At 34.9% G+C, this 10,848-nt stretch overlaps 1 protein-coding gene across 1 annotated transcript in view; it reads left to right on the top strand.

Moving 5' to 3' along the window:
• Window positions 1–3,901: 3,901 nt before the first annotated feature.
• LOC142164137 (uncharacterized) overlaps window positions 3,902–10,848 on the top strand; it is a 9,306-nt gene continuing 2,359 nt past the window's right edge. The window contains exons 1-2 of the mRNA XM_075221324.1: window positions 3,902–4,015; window positions 4,619–4,818. Coding sequence (XP_075077425.1) covers window positions 3,902–4,015; window positions 4,619–4,818 — 314 coding nt within the window. The remainder of the gene's footprint in view (window positions 4,016–4,618; window positions 4,819–10,848) is intronic.

Below are 10,848 nucleotides of genomic sequence, written 5' to 3' on the forward strand. Positions count from 1 at the left end.
GGAGATAGTGAGTCTGCTGCTCTGGCTGTTGGGCGTAATACTGAAATTAACACTTTTAGACGTTAGGGTTTCTATTTTCTAATGTCTCAAATCTGAATGCCTAATAGAGTATTGGTAAAGAAGGGTACTGGACAAGTGGACAACTGTAAAGAAACACTTTTAAGTTTTAACACTTTTGCTTGTATAATGCCACGGCCCACGATAAGAAAGGGATTTTTATTACTTATTTAATATACATATTACATATATATTCTTAACGGGTTAACGGATTATCCGTTAAGAAAATTGAATAATCCGTCCCCAAATCGATAAGTCGTTAATAAAAAAAATTCAATCCGTTCCCCATCCGTTAAACCGTTAACCCGATACCAATAAGTCATTAAGCCATTTTTGTGGTTCGGTTTTCAGTTTCGGTTCTGTTTTGAATACCCCTAGCTATTACTACTTAGAGTTTGACTGCATTCTTGGATTCAATCTTATTTCATCTTGCTATTATTCCTACTTGTTGCAATTACTTTTTCTTTTCAGTCGTTCTCTAGTTGAGGGCCAATTGTTGTCGGAATTTAGTAATTTTGGTATGGGTAGACTCGTGGTTTAGTGGGCGTTCATATTTCATATCTTTTGCCGGATTCCGAGACGTGGGCCCCACGAGCTATATTTTGAGTTAATTTTGGATTTTTATTGAAAAATGTAGTATTTTCTTATGGAATTGATTCCTATAATTTTTAGTGATTGTATCGAATTATTTTGGCCAGATTCGAGCGAGACAGAGTTGGATAATCATGGAAAAGGCCTTCTAGTGGATTAAATTGGAGCAAATTGAGGTAAGTCTCTTGTCTAATCTTGTGAGGAGGAAATTACCCAGTAGGTAATTAAATTAATAATTGTTGCTAATTGTGGGGGCTACGTACGCACGAGATGACGAGAGTCCGTGTAGTTTACGACTCAAAAGCATGAATTACTTGTGCAAGTTGTATCCTTTACTTAATTAAAATTATTTGATATATATATATATATATATATATATATATATATATATATATATATATATATATATATATATTGTTAATTCTTAGATAAAAATATTAAAAGATGAAAATCTCATATGCTTAATTTTCTGTTTAAATTAATTAATTGTTAAAAGAAATTGTTCATCCTCCCGAATTTATCTTATAATAAATATACTCTCCTTCCGGAGGTACATAAGAAAAATGTCCTCCTTTCTTGTGGAGTGGGCCGAACGCCTCAGCAGGATAGATGTATCTATGGATCGCGCCGTACGTCTCTTGGCAGTGTACACGACACTCTGGATCGGGCCAGACTACCTCAGCAAAAATCGTGCCTAATAATAATAATTATATGATGCTTTGATAGTTTATTGCAGCTTGTAAAGCTAATTGATAAATTGAAAATTTATTGGAATTGAAGGAATTTAATTAATATACTGAGAATTGTTGCATTTGAAAGAATTTGATTATTTCTGCTGGTTAAAGAAAATCATTGTAAATTCTATAAATTATGTTGATCTAGATATTGCTATTTTTAATTTTATTTATTATTATTGACTCTTAGTGAGTGTCAAAGTCGGCCATCTCGTCTCTACCACTTCGAGATTAGGCTTGATACTTACTGGGTATACGTTGTTTACGTACTCATGCTACACTTGCTGCACTTTTTGTGCAGGATCTGAGGCAGGTACTAGTGGAGGACCTATCATCGTACATCCACGTTATCCAGAGGCGTAGTTGTGAGCTGTCTTGATGGGCCGTTCTGTAGCTACCAGTGCCTCTCCTTGTATTTTCATTCTGTCTATTTTTATTTCAGACAATATTTGGGGTTTTGTATAATCTACTAGATGCTCATACACTTGTGACACCAGGTCTTGGCACACACATTGGTAGAATTTGGAATTGTATTATTTTCTTGGATTTAAGTTAATCGGCATCTTTTCTAATTTCTTTAATATTGCTAGAAAAATAATAAAATTACTTAAAAAATTATTCTGAAAATAATTGATATATGTTTAATTTATTTGTTGGCTTGCCTAGCTGTAGTGTTGGGCGCCATCACGATCTACATGTTAAATTGGGTCGTGACATATATGCTTGCTTCACTTTTTACATTAATTTTTATCACCTAAGTAAGGATAGTACAAATAGTTTAAAGAACTTCAATACCAGAATAAATTACTTTAAAATTCATAGTAATGATTTAAGATCAATGAAAGAAGAATTATAAGAAGAAAAATAAAAAGAACAAGAAGCCATGTTAAGCCACGGACCATGAAAATGAACGCTAGCTAGACCATAACACATAAAAATAAATATTATAAACATTTGTTAGTATTACCAAAACTAATATATTTTAACTTTTAAATATTAGTTCCTAGAATTAAATCAACTAATAAATAATTTGGAAGTTGTCTCGACGGACCTTGATGAAAACCTAACCAAGCATGTCATAATTGAGAAAATGAAAGATCCACTTCAACCTAGAAAATAAACCCTGATCTTTTTATTTTTATTTTTATCATATTTATATAATTTCAATTTCAATACTCCAATGAATTTATGATAGTATACGAAGTCATCTCTCGTCGTCTTCACCGAGCTTTTCATAGAATAGTTCCATAAAGAAAGATTAATTAATTAAGGAATTGTACATACATTTTCTCATTTTGGCTTGTCACATAATTATCAGTAAATATGTAAAAGAACATTAATAAGTACGTCTGATTTTGTGAATTCACTCTGGATGTAATCCAGCAATTATTAAGCCAATGCCAAAGCCCATTTGCTCTTCATTAGTTCTATATTTAATTAAAAAGGCGGATTGAGAATTTGAATTTTATGTTACATTAATAATCAGACCAACATACTAGAGTATGTACTAAATATTCTTATACATCCGATGATTCTTTAATACAATTATAGAGTCGAGGCAAATGCTACTAGGTTTACATTAACCTATACCTAGTAGGCTAATACTAAAATTCGCTCTATGTCTAAAATTTTGCACATTTAATTTGCTCATAAAAGGAAAAAAGTAAGAATTCCTCTAAAGGGCGCCTCATATTATTTTCTTATATACGCCGTGAAGTAAAATATTATCCACTATAGGTTTTATACACCTTTCGAATTTTGTTTAGTGCATGTGTGTCCCGCCTTGAAATCCTTCGCCCTATACCCACCCTCTCTCGAGTGTATGCTTCAGCAGGAATCATATAAAAACCTGTAGTAAAATAACCGCTCGTAACCTAACCTACAAAATATGTCATCACTGAAATTATTCTACTAGGTACTCTTTTCCACTCTTCTTATATTTGAAAATCCAAAATACCTCAAGAAGTGGTGAAAACTCCATATACATTAACATGTAGCATTTAAAATAGTGATTAATTAAGACTAGCATTTAACAAATGATAACAAAATTTTGTAAGTACACGAGTTGCTGTTGTTGTAATTAATGTTTACGTTATATTTTGCTAGTAGTTTATTTTCATATATACTTTTTATTTTCTCATTGCTTTCTCCTACTTCTTCTTCTTTAGCTTCATTTTTTTTTCTTCCAAATTTTTAGTTACTTCTGGCAAATTTCCTTTGTTCATTCCTTTAGAGTGTATCGACGTTTAATTTCTGGTTTGTGTTTACAATTTTGTCATAATATAAAACAAATTTTAAGATGACACTTTTTGACTATCATGTCAACTATAGTTTTAAATGTATGTTAATCTCTACAATTAAATCTACTTCAGATTATGTGAATCTTCAAAACCAATTTTTTAGTAAGTTAATACAAGTGCTAACTACTTGCCAATGGTTGATTTTGAATTGACAAAACCAAAGAGAAGACTAGTAAATTTTTGTTATTGTGATTGTGAGAAAAACAAAATACAATCAAAATGTTTTCTTCTTCCCTTGAATTCTTGTCAAAAAAGAAATCAAATCAGATGTCAAATCTCCAGAGTTTTCTTCAATCAGTAACACCCATTGTCCCTTCAAAACCTCTCCCAAGGGTAATTCTTTAATTTTTTTTAAAGAGACTTCTGAATATTTATTTGAGATTGAGGCATAGTAATAGATCGATATCAAGTTTTCTTGTTTGCTTATTTGTATATGTTTTCATACCTTATATATTCAAAGATATCATAAATTCCTTTTTGTATATAGCTTTCATTTTCTTTCTGATGAATATGATATAAAATCTATTTAGCTTATATATAGATCTTTTTAAAGCACATGAGATTCAAATGATAAAATCAAATATGTTTAGTTCTCCCTCCGCTTGTTTATCTAAGTAGAAAATTGGAACAGTCTTCGATTTTAATGGCAAACTAGAGTTTATTTTTGTTCCTTTTTAGTCAGGTGTTCTCAGAGGAAAAATAATCAATTTTATGAACAACATTTATAGAATGCATCTAAAGTAATCATTTTATTTTCTAAAATTTGCTTGATGGTTTCAAAATGTATTTCCTATGCACTAGATATTTTTCTAAATTTGTGAATATATAGACTCTTTTATCACTTGTCACTTTTTCCTATTTCCCTTTTTTCATTTTGTTTTCTTTCTTTTTACCATTTATCTCTCATTAGTTTGCTTTCTTTTTTAAATGTTGTAGAGTTACATGAATGATCCAATTGCAAAGGAAAAATCTGAATATTTCACACTTGGAGATTTGTGGGATTGTTATGAAGAATGGAGTTCATATGGTATTGGTGCTCCTATTGCTCTAAAAAATAATGAGAATGTTGTGCAATATTATGCTCCTTACTTATCAGCCATCCAAATCTACACCATCAAATCTCCAACAACACTTAGGTATTATACTTTGATTCTCTTTACTATTTTCATTAATTATCGTACTTCATTGATAATTTATCGTAATATTTTTTTATCGGTATTATGATCATAATATTTTTTGGCGGTATTACAATCCTTTAATCATCACACGAGTTTTAGAATATTCTCGTCATTTATTGGGGTTAAACTTCTTTTGAACTCGCGTAATGGACAGAAAACTTACTCTTCGCATGTACATTAAACCTATATATTACCCTTCCTCTCCCCCATATTAGGGCACTTGCTTCCCTTTTCTTCCTTTCTTCTACACAACAATATTTTCTTCTTCCCTTTTCACTATTTTATTTCACAACATCTCCTAATCGAATATTAATCTACACTTATTTCTATTGAATTCCTGTTTTTTATTTTCTATTTAATTAAGTTCTCTTATCAGATCTCATGATCATACTCTTTATCCAAGACATTGATCCAAAACTCGTGTGATAATAAACACAAGTATTAATTTTTATTTTCACTTTACTCCTCCATTACCACCATGCAATTATCATATTTTAAGTTTTTTTCTAAAAGAAAGAGAAGTAACCAAAGGATGAAGAGTCCACGGCAAGGAGAAATCTAATTAGTGGACAACCCCAAACCTTGTACATCTTAGATTAATGTCATTTGATTTTTGAGAACAAAAAAGACATAAGAATCATGATTAGTTTTGAATAGAAGGAGCTCTAAATTTCTAAAGGGTATTAAGTTACCAAAAGCTAACTCACAATTGGTAACAAATGGAATCATACATCAATAAAATCCAAAGGGGAGCTTCCATAGTTGTTCTATCCATTATAATTCTATATATGTCTTACAACCTCCCCCTCTCTTCTTTAACTTTTCGATCTTCTCAATCATTTTTCCTCCCACTCTTGGAAATTATGCACACCTCAACGTACTTACAAAACCTAATAATTTACCCCAAAAGAAATATTCAAATTGAAGCATTCACTTGATCCGACTTCATAACGTCTTTGTGATTGTTCCAAAAGAAACGAAGCAGAAGATATAATAGAGTTAGGATAGTTATTGGATGAGGTCTACCTAATGTTAAATGGAGAGGTATATATAATATATTTATATGAACATCATGTGTTGTCCATAGTAAAACTAGTTAAAATCTATAGGTATGAACATTTTTAAGTACGTTTTTGGAATAATGCTTTGCAAATAAAACTTACGTACTTTACATAAAAATATGAAGGTGTGATTAATTCACGTAAATCTATCAAGCAACTTAGATCCGCGAAAACCCTAAAGGTAATATCAGAGGTAGCTGTTGACATAATAAAAAGGTGCATGCCCTAGTACTAGACACGCAATAGTTTGTGGTGGTGCTTCAGGACTCCAATGCACTATGTCCGTAATATTGTAATTAATGAAAGTAAGATTAGTCATAAATTCAGAGGATCTTCTGTTATACATAAATCAATACCTTCTAAAATAATATTGGACCTGGCAAAAAAAGAGAAAAAAGGAAAGTCTAGGCGCATATAACATTCAAATATAAGAACTACTAGTACCAAGCATGAACAAATGATGGACGTTTGATAATGTCTCATTCAAGTCCTAAGTATCGTAGAAAGGAATTCACTTCCATGATGACGACTAAATATTGTATATGTGTGGACCAACCCCGCAAAAGAAGTACAAAATGAGTGATATATCCAACTAGCCTACAAAAATAAAATGACCCTCCGAATGACCCTTCTTTCGAAGAAGAGGAGGAAAAGTTATTCATATTTGTGAATGGCTAGGAGTTGTCATATGCGGAAAGACTGCAGCTAATTAGAGTTTTACTATTTAGGGTGCAGTCATATTGGTCATAATTATTCTCACTCCCTCAAAAGGTTATTAAACTAATTGAAGCAACTTGTAAAAGCTACTTGTGGACGAGTGAGGCTACTATATCTAAAAGGGCCTTAGTTGCATGAAAGAAGGTCTGTTTGCCTAAGAGTGCTGGAGGACTGAGTATTCTTAACTTAAGAATATGGAATCGGGCTACTGTGAGCAAACTACTTTCTCATAAGTTCTTGTTGCACTAATCATAACACATCCCGAATTATCAACCACAGTCGCACACTCGACCTCCTAACAGTCGTACCATTTTCTTCAAGCGATCCAAACTCACATTGCAGTACATGCATCCTATTGAATAGAAGGCATAACTCTTTATAGGAATTTCATCCGGAGTCATGCAAACCCTAATCTTCTCACATGAGATAGTCTACATGTGTAACCTCATATCGACCTCCTCCAAATCCATTGCCATAGTTACATCCATCTTGAAATCAATTAATCTTCATGGGTCCACACTCATCCGCCGACCGTAAGAATCCCTTCATCCATTAACATTACCCGAAGATCCAACAATATGTAAAACCCAGGGCCATACTACATCCCCAAAATGATGATCAAATATTCACATTTTCCTACATTATGATCAAGCCCCTTCTCGTCACATTCGAACTTCCTAGGTACATAAAACATCCCAAGGATCATCTCTCTCGAACCATCAACACTGAAAACGCCGATTCTATCCTGAAGTCACAACACACAACCATCTCTGATAACTTCTTCTTAGGTACCATCTCTCAACACCATGCCCAGAGGCAAACAAATGAAGACCAACATGCCGATGATCCTCAATGCGTTCAATCAAGGACGGTGACACCACAATATTAGCAAGAATTTTACCAAAGTCGGAGATATCGAACCTCAACCGTAGGCAACACCAATACTGGGCTAAAATGACAGAACACTCCTCCACAAGGTGACGATACTGCCCCCCCCCCCCCCGCATTCGCAGGGAAAAGCATATTGCACTACATTTGTACTATATTCACAACTTGTCGGTGCTCAACCAATAACAAATGCCCGACGTCGTGTACGAATGAGTAAGAAGGAATCGAAGGCATAAGCTTCGACAAAATCAAATCGCACGATGAGGAATCAAGGAAGGGAATCTCTCCTACCAACCATGTAGCCTCTCGATGATAAGTACAGACGTCTCCGTACCAATCCGCAAGACTATACTAGACTTGCTCATGACATGTGAGACCTAAGTGAACCTAGTGCTTTGATACCAAGCTTTCACGACCCAATTCCCACTATAGGTCGTGATGGCGCCCAACATTACCGTTAGGCAAGCCGACAGTGAACCATCTACTTAATTATTCATTTTATTACTTTTAAAATCATAAATTTTTATTAAATAAAGAAATTTGCGTATTTAAAATCATGGATACATACAATGCTAGTAAGATATAAAATAAAAAGTGACAATATTGGAGCAAAACTATTAACATCAATTAGAATATTCCAAAATCCGGTGTCACAAGTGCATGAGAAACTACTAAGAAATACAATACCAATACAACATATGTCTGGAATGTAAAATAGATAGGATAAAATAAATGAATATGAATGACACTCCGTGCGCTGCGATTGTAACATGGGATGCAACTCACCGTAATGTTCCCGTAATAGCTGCGCCTTTGCGACCAAATGACCACCAAAAATATATACCTGCACAATAAGTGCAGAAGAGTAGCATAAATACAAAAATCAACGCGTACCTAGTAAGTATCTAGACTAACCCCGGATAAGTAGTGGCGAGGGGTCGACATCGATACTTACTAGTGGTCTAATAAATCAAGTACAGTAAATAGTAGACAATTATGAAGCATGATAATTAAACAGTAAAAATAAATATAGGTACATGTTACGATCCTCATCTAAACAATAGACATAAAGTCCTCAAATATTGATTACTTCCTCAAATAGAGTATATAATATGGTCCCAACTAGATAGATCATCACATCTCAAGTTAGGAAAACCCACGGATACACTGGCTTCTTGTAAAATATTATGCACGATTCTGCCGAGGCGGGAGGCCCGATCCCATAAGAGTATTTCATGAAGTTGCCGAGGCGAACAGCCCAATCCCATAAGAGTGTGATACATCATACTGCCGAGGCGAACGACTCGATCCCATAAAAGTATGTTACAAATCCTGCCAAGTCGAACGACCCGATCCCATAAGAGTGTGATACATGATACTGCCGAGGTGAACAACATGATCCCATAAGAATGTGATACATGATACCGCCGATGCGAATGGCCCGATCCCATAAGAGTGTGTTATAATATCCTACTGAGGCAAACAACCCGATCAAACAAGAGTGTGATACATGATACTGCCGAGGCGAGCGACCCGATCTCATAAGAATATAAAGCTTGTACGGATCTTTGACCCTACTCACGAATATATGTGCGAGTTATTAAATTAAAAAAAACTTTCCGATGAATATGCATAACGCGGGAGAAACCCGTAAGGAAAGTACAATTTCTACAACTAATCAAGTAGCTCGTCAAGTATCTAAAATAGCAAGTCTGATACTCTACGCGTGTCTAGTATTAGGCTAAATGTAAATTAAAGCATTTAAACAGGCAAGAATAACTCAAATAGAACAATTTAAGTATGGCGTGAGTCTAAGTCTACCCGGACATAATCAGGAATTCTAGCATACACACGGACACTCGTCACCTCATTCGTGCGTAGCTCCCACAACATGTAGCATATAATAAATATGACACATACGGGGTAAATTTTCCCCTCACAAGATTAGATATGAGACTTACCTCGCTCTGAAGTTCCATAACCGACTCCAGCGCCTATCTATCACCTCAAATCGATGCCCTTAAATCCGAAACTAATCAAACAAAGTACAATCAATAAAAATATACTCCAATACTCATAATTTAAAAATTTATAATAATTTCCAACTCCGCTCAAAAAGTCAATAAAGTCAACTCTCGGGCTCACATGCCCAGATTCCGAAAATGTTCGAAGATAATTACTACCCATAACACCACGAACTCAAATACATACTTTATTTCAAATTCCATGTCAAATTTCGTGGTCAAAATCCAAAAATACCAAATTCTAGGTTTTCTTCCAAAATCCCACAATTTCTATAATTTTTCATGTTTAAATCCTTATATAACTCATGTATTTAACTTACAACAAGTGGGAATCACCTACCTTGTGTTGCTTGATAAAATGTACTCAAAATAGCTCCCCAAATTCAGCCACCCAAGTGAAAAATGAGAGAAAAGTGAGTCAAATCCTGAATTAAAACAACACTGCCCGGGCCCGACCTTCTTTGCAATCGCGAAAAATACCTCGCGATCGCGGAGGCCAACCAGCCTCACCTGGGAAATTGCTCTACGCGAACGCAAGATCCTCATTGCGATCATGAAGCATAGCCTGCCCAACCGCGAATGCGACCAAACAATGCAAACGCGAAGGCTTAACTTAGCCTCAACGACTTTCCTCCTACGCGATCGCGTGAATCCTTCGGTGGTCGCATAGAACAACTCTTCCAAGTAGGCCTTCCTCCTCAACCCACCGCATTCGCGACTCAGCCCACGCGAACACGAAGAACCACCTGCTCCAGCTCCGCGATCGCCACCCCTTCTACGCGATCGCGATGAACAAAACCTCCACCAACCCAGCTAACCCTTCGCGATCGCATACTTACTTCCGCGATCGCAATGCACACCAAACACACCAGTCCCAATACCTTATCCAAATTTATCTAAAGGCCCGAAACACCACGAATTACCTCAAAATCATGAATCAACGATCAAAATCCTTCTTTCAACGTTCAAATATTTAAATTTCGACGAACGCTTCCGAATCATACTTAGACATTCTAGAATAGAGCCAAGCTTAACGTACAAGTCATAAATCACGATACGAACCTATTCCAAGGCTCGAAATCTCAAATGGACATCGCTAATACCAAAGTCCACTTCATATCAAACTTTGGAATTTCTAATAACCTTCAAAATGCAAACTTTCTATAATAAGCGCCGGAATGCTCTCGGGCCACCCAACGATCAATCCGAACATACGCCCGAGTCTAAAATTATTATACGAACCTATTGGAACTTTCAAATATCGATTCCAAGGTCGTTTACTTAAAAGTTAAACCTTG

Source organism: Nicotiana tabacum, chromosome 9, assembly GCF_000715075.1.
Source record: "Nicotiana tabacum cultivar K326 chromosome 9, ASM71507v2, whole genome shotgun sequence".
Lineage (NCBI taxonomy): Eukaryota > Viridiplantae > Streptophyta > Magnoliopsida > Solanales > Solanaceae > Nicotiana > Nicotiana tabacum.